The sequence below is a fragment of the Cricetulus griseus genome, chromosome 5 (genome assembly GCF_003668045.3).
Source record: "Cricetulus griseus strain 17A/GY chromosome 5, alternate assembly CriGri-PICRH-1.0, whole genome shotgun sequence".
Lineage (NCBI taxonomy): Eukaryota > Metazoa > Chordata > Mammalia > Rodentia > Cricetidae > Cricetulus > Cricetulus griseus.
This window is the reverse complement of record NC_048598.1, coordinates 105,283,349-105,297,950: the sequence shown is the minus strand read 5'-3', so window position 1 is coordinate 105,297,950 and position 14,602 is coordinate 105,283,349. Positions and strand designations below refer to the sequence as shown.

The 14,602-nt window shown below is 42.8% G+C and overlaps 1 protein-coding gene across 8 annotated transcripts in view; it reads right to left on the bottom strand.

Moving 5' to 3' along the window:
• The window catches only part of Ttc7b (tetratricopeptide repeat domain 7B), a 275,916-nt gene that overhangs the window by 175,497 nt on the left and 85,817 nt on the right, over positions 1–14,602 (bottom strand). For all 8 annotated transcript variants that reach the window (XM_035445975.1, XM_035445976.1, XM_035445977.1 and 5 more), the window contains 2 exons: positions 12,319–12,397; positions 7,431–7,603 (listed from right to left, as the gene is read on the bottom strand). In XM_035445975.1, the coding sequence (XP_035301866.1) occupies positions 7,431–7,603; positions 12,319–12,397 (252 nt within the window). The remainder of the gene's footprint in view (positions 1–7,430; positions 7,604–12,318; positions 12,398–14,602) is intronic.

The window sequence follows — 14,602 nt, the reverse complement described above, 5'->3', positions numbered from 1 at the left end:
GCAGAGAAACTACAGGACACAGGCCTGAAAACCATACTGGAATGTTCCCTCGAAACAGTAAAGCCTTCCTGAGACCCATTTCTGACTCCTTCTTCTTCTTGCTCATGCAAGACAGAGCCCAGCGTGGGTGGCCACAATTGTCAGGGCCTTCCTTTTGTGAGATTTTCTTCTCTGAGCCCAAGTGCCTCAGGAGGAGACCCTGGAGTGCCCTGGGTCCATTCTAGGGAATAGGAAGACAGAGGGCTAGATCCACAGAGAGCTGTAAGAAGGGCAGGGTAAGGGATACCATCAGACCATGAGGCCAGCTCCCAAGACCAAGTAGGGAGAGGCTGAGGGTAGGAGGTTTGTAGGCTCAGCCTAGCCATGTCACCAACACCAGGGATGACCTTCAGGAAAACTATCAATGTGTTTAGCTTGGACAAATTCATCAATGCATCTTATAATTTGTAAGACACAGGGAAGGAGCACCCTCAAGACACTGACAGTTACCATGTTTTTTCTAGGGCTTCCAAGTAAGTTTTTAGAAAAAATGGTTCCCCTGCCATATACACATGTTAGAACAAGTAAAAAAGAAATCAAATCAACCACATCCAATTGCATGTTAGCTTTCCTGGCACCTGGGGTTTTTGCAATAAGGAATGGCTGTGTAAAGGCAGTGGCCCCTGAGGAGTAGCTATGACTGTGTGGCTGCATGAGTGGCCCTGAGCTCTCTACCCAGAGGAAGCTGATTCAACTCCAAGATCTAGCTGAGGGCCCCAGAGAAGTGAGGGGCTTCCAACAGGAATTGAGAGCAGTTAGCTCGGGGTCGGCTGGTCCAGACAGAGGATTACATGGACCTCTCCACAGCTCCTCTTCTTTGTCAACTCATACGGCTCAGCAAACCCCTTATGATGAAGAAAGAAGTACGTCATCAGTTCAGCCCAAGTCTGTTGAGTGTTCCTCCATGCAGTGATCAGATAAGTCCCATGTGGCTTGTCATCTCACACACCCAGGGAGGGGACAGGCCTCTTTGCACAATGACTCAAAAAGGGAATGTGAAGAGACCAAAGAGTTCTGCCAGCAAAAGTCATGATGATCCTGAGATGTCCCTTGCTTCTCCATAGCCCAATAGGAGGCTCACACCCAAAGACTACTCCACAGAGATTGCCTTCTCCTCCACTGTCCACCAGGGAAGCCACCCAAGGCTTGCATCCACAGGTGCTCATTCACCCCCTTCTCACTAGCCCCTTGTAGATACAGTGTGGCCTTTAATCTCCTGCTTTGTTTGTGCTAATTTTCTAGTCTAATATGCATGTAATTATCCAAGCCACCAAACAAATTTTCACAAGGATGAAAGCTGAAGCATTAATATATACTGAGAGACATGCACAAGAACCTTCAGAGCACCACAGAGTCTATTAGTCCCAAACAGAATAAGGAAATAGCTCAAATGGCCAAAAGGGAACAGACCAACATACTGACATTTATTACACAGAATAGCATATAGCATTGGAAAAACAAAACAAAACTACGGCTACATGTAAAAAAATGTAAATTGTTCAAATAGAACATTAGATAAAACTTAGACATAAATGAATATACGATTTATGATTGTTGAAGATCATGAAACAACTTACTTATTTTGAAATGGAGTCTTACTATGTTGGTGCCCAGGGTGGTCCCTAACTCTTGGGCTCAAGTGATTGTCCCACCTCAGCCCCCTGAATGCTGAATTCAGCTTCACAAAAGCAGACAGAGGGCTGGGGAAATGATTCAGTTGGTAAAGGCACATGCCACCAAGCCAGAGGACCTGAGTTTGATCCCTGGAATCCATAGGCTGGAAGAAGTAATGACTCCTTCAAGGCATGCTTTGACATCTGTAGGCACCCACACCACACACTTGCACACACATGTGAGAGAGAGAAGAGAGACAGAGACAGAGAGAGACATGCAAAACAAAGCAAATAAACAACTAGACTAATCACTGGGCTAATCATCAGGACAGGGTTTCTCTGAATAGGCCAATCAGTCCCTGGGAGAAGTATGAAGATGGCTTCAGGGCTCTGGTAACATCTGCTTCTTGAGCAGGATGCTATTACACATGTGTTCACCTAGCCAAAAGTCACTGCTCATTTCCTTCCGCTCATGTCCCATCAGTTACGTAGGATACAGAAGAGCTTACTCTTAAAAATATGTAAGCCAAAGCAGGTGTCCTCACAGAAAGACCCGGATCAGACCACCCATCCCCTCTCTAGCTAGGACTGCATGTGATCAGGAAGAGAAGGAGCATGGCCTCCACCTCACACTGGGGCACAGTGGAGGGTAGAGCTTTTGAAAAGCTGCTTTCAGGGAAACCCATTTTGGCCAACACTCTGAATGGTCTTTCTAGTTTGCTAGAGCTGAAGGAATGCTGTTGGTTACAATCTCATAAGGTCAGGAAAGATCTGGGAACAGTAAAAGGAATCCGAATGCAGTAACCAAAGTTAACTCAAAATCAAACTCAGACGAACACACAGAACTGCAGCTTTTGTTCTGAACACAACAAGCACACTGTTAACATATGTTATGAAGTGCGGTGTTTCTACCACACACACACACACACAAAGATTCGTACTCTTATAGAAACATAATGGTTTAATTCTAGGAACAAAGACTTTTCATATTTCTCTACTGTCATTTCTTAGCATGTTAGCATCAAAATTAGTATATGTTATGTTTAGACGGCTTGGTTTCTAAAATTACTGTTTGAGTTGCCGACTTCAGTAATAAAAAAACTGTCCAATGAATTTTGGCTTGGGATTAGGGCAGAATTTCCAATAGTTTCTGAAAGAACCCCAGACACATTTCTACCATTTTATATTATATATTTACATAAAGCGGCATTTTCAAAATTGACAATTATAAAATAAAAATACTGATCAACTCTGAAAAATGCTGAAGAAGCTCTGTGTACCACAGAATCCAATATTCAACTAAGATTTCATTCTTTCTGTAAAAAAAAAAAAAAAAAAAAAAAAAAAAAAAAAAAAAAAAAGCATCCATCTCCTTAGGACACAAATGTGCTTTCAACTGTAACAAAAGGTAAAACTACATGCCCCCCACACAGTTGTTCTAAAATAAATTTCTTGACTTGTTGTTAGCAAATGATTTGTATACCATTTTTACCTATCTACATGCCCAAAGTTGCATAAAAATTTCTTGGGTGAGAAAGGGTTATAAAGGAAAAGTTTAAGGAGTTCTAACCTCAACTATAAGTCTGAACAAAGATGTGAGTGTAGGGTCAATGACCAAAATGAAGTTCGAACATCCCGTGCGGGTTCCCTCTTTTACCCACTAATGAGATAGCTGAGAGGGTAGCATCTGGCATCACTGCTGGTGTGTTTAGACAGACAGCCCCACTTTGGTAGCAAGGAAGTGCCATACAAGTAGAAGCCCAGTGGATTTTCTCTTTCCACAAAAATACCAACTAAGAAGGTAAGTGTGCACAGACAAATTTAGAACACTAAAAACCAATTAGTGTGGAAATTAATGAAACACAGAACAGATTCACAACAGATTAAGAACAAAACAAAGTTGATTCTTCAAAAGGATAAACAGATGATAAGCTTTAGGTAGCCTGCTCCTGCCCCCCCCTCAAAAAAAAGAGAGAGAGAAAAGAGTCAAAGAAAAGATAGAATGTAGCAACGAATTCTACAGGGAAAGGAAACATGACTGACTAAGAAGGTATATGGAGAAAAATTCGGTGACTCTGACGAGACAGCCAAACATATGGAAGGATACAAACCACTAAGGCAGATTCATGAAGAAACATAACCAAGAGCTTAAGGTGGATTTTCCCAAGAAAAGCCAAGGACAGATGCTCCGTGGTAAATCCTACCTGATATTTCAAGACAATTAATACCAATCCTCCCAGTTCTTTTTTAAAAATAGAAGGGAAAGAAATAATCCCCAACCCTTTTTTTATGTGAGTAAAATTATCCACATGCCCCAAAAGACAAAGGTTTTATAAGAAAACTAAAGAACTATAGTATCTTTTAGGAGTGTAGGTGTAAAAATCTCCAAACACACAGAACCCCAAAACAAATTTTAAAAAATTATACACTACAACCTAACAGAATTTACCCCAGGAATGCAAGGCTGGTTTGACATCTGAACTAAATGCACTACGATAAAGGACAAATCCTCACAATTAGTTGAACAAATGCACAAAAAATCTGACATAATTCAATACTCCATGATAAAGAAAGCAAGCAGGAGTAGGAAGAACTGTTTTCAATCTGATATTGCACATCTTTAAAAGCCTCCAGCAAACACTGATTAATCTGAAAGACTTTTCCTGCCTTAAGATCAGGGATAAGGGTGTTTTCTTCACTTCTATCCATGTAGTAATGGAGGGCCTAGCCCTACATCTAAGGAAGAAAATGAAATCAAAAGTACCCAGCTTCCAAAGGAATAAGTAAAACTATATTTATAGATGACAGAATAGCACAAGGAATCTAAAAAACTGAAAATTAACAAATGCAGTAAGTTTGTAATATGCAATATCAATATACAAAATCAATGTCTCTTCCATATACTTGCAGTGAATAGCTATAAAATGAAACAGAAGAGGCCATGTTGATAGCTGGTGGATGAAAGAAGCCTACATCAATTTCACCACCTTTATGTGAAGAGTAATGTGTAATTACTGAGGTGGGCATGAAGCCCCATGCCTAAGGAGCTACTGGTGATTGACAGGTGATGGGAAAAGGATAGTCAGCTGTCTTTAAGGGTGTGGCCCTGGCATGCTGAGCAGACTCCAGTGGAAGGCCACATATCCAAGAGCAGATGGGCAGCACAAACTAGACTTGTCCAGTTTAAGAAATGGAGGAGGCACAAAGTTAGGTGGGGAGGGGAGGGATGAATCTGGAAGGATTGGGGTGTAGTGAATTTGATCAAGACACATTGTATGAAACTGTAAAACAACCATTTTTTTTAATTGAAAAAAAGAATAATATTATTAAAAGCTATAACAAAGTTAAAAGTGGGTTGCAATTTTTTAAAACTGAAACAATTCTGGGGCCTGAGATGTGACTCAGTAGTCCAGCACTGTCTAGTGCACTGCACAGGGCTCTGGCTCCATCCCCAGCACCCTGTTCTAGTTTGCTTCTCTGTCCCTGTGAAAAACACCTCAGTCAAAAGCAACTTAAGGAGAAAAGGATCTATTTCATCTTACAACTCCTAGGTCACACTCCAACACTGTCAGAAGTCAAGGCAGGAACCAGAAAACAGGAACCATGGAGGAATGCTGCTTGCTGTCCTGTTCTCTGTCTCACTGTCTCACAGGCTCATGCTTAGCTAAGCTTCTTATATAGACCATGCCCACCTGCATAGGGATGGTACCATCCACAGTGGACCCTCCTAAATAAATTAGCCAGCAAGACAATGTCCCACAGACATGCCCACAGAAGTCTGATCTAGGCAATTCCTCAATTAAGGCTCCCTCTTCCCAAATGATTGTAGATTGTGTCCTTTACAATAAAAACTAAACAGCACACACTCTTCCAAATTAAAGGAAAAAAAAAGAATTGTACATGTGCACAATCAAAAAATTAGGAATATACTTAAAAAAGAAACACAAATCTTATACCCTGGAAACTATGAATAATTGCTGAAGTAATTTTAAAAGTATAAATAAATAAAACCACCTTGTGCTCAGACCAGAAGATGCAATACTATATAGATACGAGTATTACCTGCATTGTTTCACAAGTTACAAGCTCAAGGCAACTCCGATCAAAATCACAGTGTTTTAAAAAAATTATTTATAGAAGAAATGAGCAAATAGATCCCAAAAAATGCATATGAATTTAAGGGACTGGGAGAAAGGGTGACACCAAAAAGGAGAACTGGGCATTATTTTTGGAGAAGTAGAAACTCTCAACTGAACTTTGGTGATGCATTTGTAATTATGTGTGTGCTGGAAGCCAATGAATGTACATTCTAAGTCAGTGAGCTGGACTGTATGTGAGTTATAGATAGTAAAACAGGTACAAACCAAGCAGATCACCTCTATCTGTATGGATTTAAGCTTGTGTGGGACTGATTGCCGGAATTCTCCTTACAAAGGTAGGAAGCTGATATCTGAGTGGGGTTGGAAGAGTGACAGGGACAGCTGTTTAGGAAGGAAGCACTAAGTCGCCAATGAAATAGGAGAATTTCTGTCTCTGAGGTAAAGCTCCACCCTGGTGTCACTGGATGAGAAGGCTAGTAACCGAGAACTTTTGTGTACCTGGCACCTAGGCTACTCAGGAGTGTCTAAAGTGGGACACAAACCCAGACTGTTTTGAAAACATAAAAGTCACTTAAAATTTGGATCTCAAATCTGCTTCTGGATTTGAGGGAGTCACACACTTTCCTAAGGGAGTCACAGTTCACAGTGAGTGGGAAGGGGTCCAGAACAGGTGTCTCGGGAGTCCAGGCAAGGCCTGAGAAGGAAGCCTCTCAGTCAGGCAAACTGGTTTAGCAAGGCTGGGAAAATGAAGATCAAAACTAAATTAGAGTAAGTCCCAGGGAAAAGTCAAGAACGCATTCCCTTGTCCAAATCCACATAAGAGATGCAAACTGAGTAAGATGACTGTGAGGGAAAGAAATGTCAGGGGTGTCACATGAAGAGCCAGAAGCCAGGTGGCCTATCCCCCAGCATGCTCTCTGGGGTTTCCAAAGCTACTTGTAATCTCTTAGCACCTTGTCAGTGTGACAACACTCAAGAGGTTCCCACATCAGTCACTAGTGTCTGTTTTCCCTTTGTAGAGATGAGGAAATGCCATTGGGCCTTGTCCTTTAGCAACAGGCAGAGAGGAAACCTAATGTCTCTGAGGGGCAGTGCTAAGAAGATGCGTGACCTTCTCCTAGCCCTTGTCCTTGTCTCTCCACCTTCTACCCTGAGGGAAGACTCAGGCCTGAGAAGGTAGCAGCCCTCTGGCCCATTATTCTCTAATGAAACCAAGTCCCAAATTAAAATCTTGCAAAAGTAAAGAAGCTCTAAAGAGACATCTCCTCTTAACTGCTGGCATATTGTTCATTGTCCTTATACATGGTTTAGCTAAGAACACGATTTTTAAAAGATGGGGGAATTGCTGAAGAAATGAGTGCCTATTATCTCTGGCTATAAACAGTGGCTGCTGACTGCTGTGTGATGCTGTGATCTTGTGATACATGGAGTAGAATCCCACAGACCGGCACAGATAGCAGGTAGCCAAGGAAGGTGACCCAGCACTGAGAGGAGAGTGGCTGCCCACTCATGCAGACATCTGCTCCGAGTTATGAACAATGGTGTGGTGTCTCTGCTGAACTGGTCAATTAGTATGCTCGCCTGGTTCCACATGGGCGGAACCTGGCCTGTGCCCTGAAGCATTCTCACATCCCCTTCCCATCCCAGGGCCTCCCGCTGAGGCCATGGAGTCCCATACTTCTCTCCTGAGTAGACACGGGCTCTGCGAGGGAGTGTGTAGGTTTTGGTGTTGGCTCCTTTCCGGAGAGGGTCGTCCAGAGGGGACTGGCAGGGAGGGTCCTCCAGGGGGTTCCAGTAGCTCTGCTCACACATGCCCCGCAGCAAGATCTCTGCCAGCTGCCTGGCTATTGTCTGGGAACACAAAGGAAGAACAACCCAATTATTAACCTGTTTTCTACCGTCCACTGCATCTCGGTCATCTATCAGCTGTGAGACACTATTGCAAGACTTGGAGTTTAAAAGATCAGAACTTAATATTTACTTCTATGTGAAAATCACACCCATTTACGGCAAAAGGAAATATAATAAATAAAATAAATAAAAAGTTTTATTTTATTTTTAATTACGAGAAAGTGTGTTGGGGAGTATGGACATGCAAGTGCAGGCGAAGCCAGAAGCTTTGCATCCCGATGGGGCTGGAATTGCCGAGGCTGTGAGCAACCTGACATGGACGGGTGCTGGGAACCGAATTCCAGTCCTCTGCACTTAACCACCGAGCCATTCTCCAGCCATGGCAAGCTGCTTAAGAAGGTCCATGCACTTGAATGCTGCCTTGTCTACATAATACATTAAATGGGCTTTAGACCCAAGATAAGTAAACACACAGCTAAGCCTTTTCTAAGAGCTCTGGGGTGAACTGCAGATGAAACTGCAGATGTTTACACAATCACCCTGCAGTGGCTGCTTGCTACAGCTCAAACCCAGAGAAAAGCCAGGACTCAATGTCAATGACACTACCTCTGAGGGTGGGGGGGGGAACCTCAGCATGGCCAGATATGCACTGTGGATACTCAAATGTCTTTGTTACCAGAGCACTGCCCTCCATCACACTGCCACCACAGGATGCAGCACTTGGGTAGTGGGGTGCCCTGCTTTCAGTCCATTTGGGGCCTCCTGGCCCAGGAGCTCAGAAGCCAGCTTTGTGTAATAGGGAAAGCAAAGTGAGGGCTGTGGTTTCTGATGAGAAAGAGCTTTCTGCAAAGCTTGGGGGGGGGGGTGTTATCTCTCACCTCCCCATGGAAACCCAGGAACACCCGGTGTTTCTAGCCAGTGCAAATGCTTTCCTGAGTCCTCTGCAACGCCACTGCCTAGAACCTTACCTCAAGTGATGCATAAGAGGTATGTATAGATTAAGAAGGGTCTTGTTGGTAAAGGCATATTGACATTCTCTCCCTCCTTCCCTGCTCTCTCTCTCTCTCTCTCTCTCTCTCTCTCTCTCTCTCTCTCTCTCTCTCTCTCTCTGTGTGTGTGTGTGTGTGTGTGTGTGTGTGCTACATGTGTCTCCCTTCCCCCATTTTCAAACAGAATCCCTGCGTCCCAGGATATTCAATCCATAATCACCCAGAGGTGCAAAATAAAACTTCAGGAAATGGGTTTTCCATCAGGTTTTGTGTTCTTTGGAAGGTACAAAGAGTGCTGATGCTCCGGGAGAATGAGCTTTTAAAATAAATGTGTTCCAGAAAAGAGCTTCGCTAGGCTTCATCCATATGAAACCTCCTAAAACTCTCTGAAGAAACTTAAGTGCAACAAAATCATTAGCTTGGTGGCTTCTGAGAACCACTGGGTAAAGGCAAATTTTCTTGATTATTACTATGTAGAACCGACTGCCTTTAAATGTCCATAAAAATGTGAAAATAACGAACTCAGATCATCCCCAACTGAGCCATCTGTAAAGATCTCATAAGAACACAGTTTCCCAGACCTACACAGTACCTGAACTATTTCCCTGGGCCTTGCACTACTGCTTTGCTTTGATCTCACTGCAGTCATAGGAGCTAATGGCTTCTGCTCAAAATGTCGGCCGTCAGAATCACCCTCCACTAACTATGGCCATAAGATAAATGAATAAAGAACACCCCCCCTCACCTTTCCCAACCCCCACTCACCATGAGACTGTTTTAAAGGGTACAATCCAACGGCATTTAGTACATTCACAGCGTTGTGCAATTCTTACTGCTATCCAGTTCCAGGACATTTCTGTCACCCCAAAATGAAACCCTATACCTTTTAAACTGTGGCTTCTCATTTTCCCCCTCTCAAACCCTCAGGACAACTAATGTGCTGTCTATCTTTACAGATTTGCCTATTTAGGAGCTCTCACAGAAATTAATACAATATGGGCCTTCTGTGATCAGTTTCCTTTATGTAGTGCAGTGTTTTCAAGATGCAGACATGTTTATGCTTAATAGTATCCACACCTTTTATTTTCGAACAAGACAGACATGCCCCCATTTTGTCCACACATTCAGCTTGTTTTCAGTTTTTGGCTGTTAGAAATGATGCTGTTATGAACATTCATGTTCAAGTTTGTGTTTGAAAATTTGTTTAAACTCTATGGAGTACCTAGGAGTGAAATGCTGTGAATATACTTTTAAATCCATTTTGTGCTATGCTTTCATATCAAATCAAGTTCACAAAACAACTTTACTAGCTCAAAAATGCATCATACATTTAGCAATTATTACCAAAAGAAAAGAGAATCATACAGTTATAAAATAGATTCCTTTGGCCTTGCCGCAGACCTGCTCCATTGGAGCTGTGGATGAGGACATGTATTCTATTCCTCAATAGAGTTCAGGATGCAGATCATTGGCAGAGCACTTGACTAAAACCAAAACCACCTGTGGTAGTTTGAGTGTAATTGGCCCCCATAAGCTCACCGGGAATGTCACTATTGGGAGCTGTGTCTTTGTTGGAGGAAGCATGTCACAGTCAGAGTGGGCTTTGAGATCTCCTATGTTCAAGATATTCCCAGTGTCTCAGTGGACTTCCTGTTGGCTTTACATAAAGATGCAGAATTCTCCAGCATCATGTCTTCCTGCTGCCATGCTCCCTGATATGATGATAATGGACTAAAACTCTAGAAATGTAAGCTGCCACTCCAATGGAACCTTTCCTTTATAAGAGTTGTGGTCATGCTGTCTCTTCACAGGAATAGAAACCCTAACTAAGACTCCACAGTTCCTCAGATAATTCTAATGCACTCCTTCAGTTCAGCACACAGTGAACTAGAAATGGTTTAAGTCACTTGATGATGCCAACAGCTGAGAGCAAAGGCACACCTTGATTCAGAGTGACATAGAGTGGGAAATGTCCCCCCCTCACATGGCTAGTGTCTAAGATCAGTTCCAGCTACCACAAAGACTTGAGGAGGCTCCTCCCTGCTCACCTCAAGAAAACAATGGAAGATATCTGTCTGTCTGTCTGTCTGTCTATCTGCCTATCTATCTCTATTATCTTTGAGGGTTAACATAAATGCTCCATTTTGAAATACTACCCTTCTCAGTGTTTTTGAAGGCAATTCAGCGCTTTTAAGGCAATTCAAATTATCAACTGAAAAGCCCCATGAAATTCTGAGAATAAATGAATTAGCAAGATAAGATATCTGGCAACAATTTTCATATTGTGTACACACACACACACACACACACACACACACACACACACACACATTTGCAGGTTCTTATGCCTTAAAGAACCCTAAAAGTTCACAATGCTTTGTCTGAATATAAATAAACCAATATATGAAATTAAAGGCCTAATAAGGTCTTGATTGTGTGTACACTCTGTGCGTGTGTGTGTGTGTGTGTGTGTGTGTGTGTGTGTGTGTGTGTGTGTGTAAAGATGCTTATTTAAACCACATATCCTAGAAAAGCCTTCTGTTTAGCTGCCTAGCCCCATAACCATATTTCTACATCCTAAAACCTTGGAGATGCCCAAGTGAAGCTCTCCCTGCATTTCCCATGATATGACTATCTTAGCCTTGTCCAATTAAGGACAGACATGGGTAATAAAAGACAAACTGCAGATTTATATAGTGTTGTTACAGTAATTGTGACATAGGACATTTATTAGTACAGTGAGCACTAGGCCTTCACTTGATGATTAAACTATACAGAGTTTATATGAGATACACTATCTTTTGTACTTCTCTTTTAAGTTTTATGGTCATATCATTATCCAAACAATTAGTACTTGAGAATCTCATTTGCAAGTCTTACAAGAATTAATATGAATCAAAAGCACACATCTGACCCCTCCCACACACGGGCGTCCTGGAGAGGCCTCATCCCTCATCCCACCTTTCTTAGGATGCAAAGTGTAGACTTCAAGAGAGAACACATAAACAGACGGATCAGCATCACTGGCCATCAAGGAAATACAAGTGAAAATTACCGCAGCATTGCACACTCACTAAGATGGCTCCACACAGAAAATAACAAGTGTCACCTAGCTAGGCTGTAGAGAAAGCTGTTTGGGGGAATGGAAAACGGGGTAGCTACTTTGGGAAACAGAATCTCTTCAAACTGTTCAACCCAGAGTTTTCATATGACCCAGTAGTTTTACACCGTAGTGCACAGTAAGAAAGAAGACAAAAGTCCACTCAAAACCTGATCACAGTGTTCTCACAGAAGCATTAGTGCTAACAAACAACCTAAGTACCCATCAACTGAAGAGACTGGGTGGATAAAATGTGTGGACTCAGAAAGTAGAACAGTATTTGGCAATGAAAAGAAACTACTGAGGCATTGTGGAAGAACCCTATGCTAAACGAAGGGGCAGTCATAAGAGACTATACTGTGAAATGTTCAAAACAGGCAAATCCAACAGAAAGACAAATGTAACTAGTGACTGTCAAGAGCAGGGGAGTGAAAGAATGGGAACAGATTACTGGTGAGATTGGGGCTTCACTGAGTGGTTACAGTGCTCTGGAACTGAGCATTAGACATGCTGAAGCACTAAAATGTCCTCTTAGAGTGGGCTAATCACTGCTCACACACAGTTTTATATGGACATGTGTAACGCAGACATCCATGGGACTGATGCCTCATGTCAATCCCACTTACCATTCGCAGGTTCTGTGTCGTTCTCGTTTCCACTGCTCTGAGAAGCTCTCTGAATCTCCCGACTCCTCTCGTCAAGTTCCTGAGTGCACACAGAATTGGACAAGGTTTCCATGGGGCACGTACTACTATCAAGCATTTTATACACACATTCCAATGCATTTTCGTCTATGTAAAAGCTGGTGGCGAGAATTCAAGCAAATGATTAGTCTACACATAACTGTCTTTGAGCAACTGACATAACAACACTAATGATGTGTGTGTGTGTGTAAATCAAATCATACTAAATCAAATTTCCTCAAATAGACAAAAACCTAAAATCAATTCTGAAGCAAAGAAAAAAAGGTAAGCTATATCTCCCAAGAGTCTATTTTCAAACTCACGATGTCCCCACCCCCCCTAGAGTGGGTACTGGAGTCTGTTCTTTCACTTAAAAGGGAGATGGTGACACTGGGCAGTAGAGGACATCAGCAAGGCACTGCATGCAATGTGGATAAGGCTGAAAATTCATGAGCAGGATAAAAAGAAAAGGTATGAAAAAGGAGGAACAGCCTTGCTTAATCACTCCACATCTTTCAGAACAGAAAATCCCTGCCTAGTATGTCCATCACGTGAACCTCCAACCCTGAACTGTCAAAAAGAAGCAAAGGGCCAAAGGTCTCTCTGAGGGCCACTGTGTACGGGTTGGTGCCTGGGCTTCCTGTGTGCAATCATAACACATCCCATTCATCATCCTACATGCGCCACAAGACATGTCTAGCAACATTTTCACTGAGGACAAATAATTTTTTAGAACATCCTGGCCAATATATCCAGGCCCCACTTGTCTTCTCAGGGTGCTGGATCTGGCCTCTTTGGGTGTTGCCTTTACGTTGAGCACTGCCACCATCTACAACGTAACTTGGTGATATTTATAACATGCTCATTAGAACACATCTCATCTTTCCAGAAAGCCACAGACCAGATCAGCAGGTGCAATACTGTGAAAAGCCTCCACTGGCTGTGACAGACAACTCTTGTTTGGATGACATTTTCAACCATGCAAAGGTATGAGATAAAAATGTGGCTTCTATGAGATGCAAGCACCACGAAGGTGGCTGATTCATATCTGATGCTCACGTGACTTCCCAGAGTTCTCATTCACAAGAACAGCCCAGAACTTGACGACAATGGCTGATTGGCCCAGTATGTAAATACACCTCAGCCCCCTCACCTACACAGATGAGATGACAGGTCAGACGCTTTGTGGTGGCATAAAATGAGAAGCCTATATTCAGGACTCCATCAGAGGCATGAACAAAAATTGGGGTATGGGCTCTGGGACATGCAATCCACTCTGCCCATCCCTTCACTTATTTTTATGGGATTCGTGTTCATGGGCAACAACACACATTGCTCTGGGCTGAGGCTCAGTGCTTCAGAGTAACGTGGGAGGCAGGGAACAGTCATAGCTAAAAGGGGTGGGAATAGCTATGGTAGCTAATTTTATTTCCAGATCACTGATTAAATGCCCATTGTGTACATAAAGGGTGGCACTCTGGACTGATGAAATAAGGGCAGGCCTGAAGCAATGTCACTGGAGAGACCCTGAGAGACCCTCATAAATAACTGCTTTGCCACTGTGGAAATTAGACCTTGAACAAGCACGTAAAAGCGAAACATTATAACTGTGGGGAAGCTACAAATAGGACCTGGTCGTTTGGGGTGTCTCTCATGTCCTCTTTACAGAATGGACTATTTATAGAGTTATAGAAGCATGGAATTTTCAGAATAGCCAGAAATGATTCAACACAATCTAGCTCACATAGAAGTGACAGGGCTTGTTCAAGTTCAAAGCCTGGCAAGAGAGCAAGCTGGGAGCTTTCCACCATGCTGTTACCACCATGGGCAGAAGAAATAAGCACTAGAGCAGAAATGACTCAAGAGGAAAGAACAAACATGAATCCAAGAGCTCAGATGTGTATTTCATGTCACTGATATGCAAATTACTTCACACACATACAAATAGCATAAATTCTGTGTTCTGGTGATGACAGTTAATGAGATGCTCCTTAGGTACTGGTTCAAACTGGAAAGCAAATTCACTAGGCCAGGTAAAGAAGCCCTGTGCCAGATGGTTATGCCCTTGGCTATCTGATACATGATGCCTAGAGAAACCCAACTTCCCTTTCTGACTGGCTGTGGTTTCTCCCATGCAGGACGGAGGCCCTCTGCTGGAGGGATGCAAAAATCTCCAGGACAGAAGGAGGCTGAGCCTGGGGAAGGAAAACCAACTAGAGATACGGAC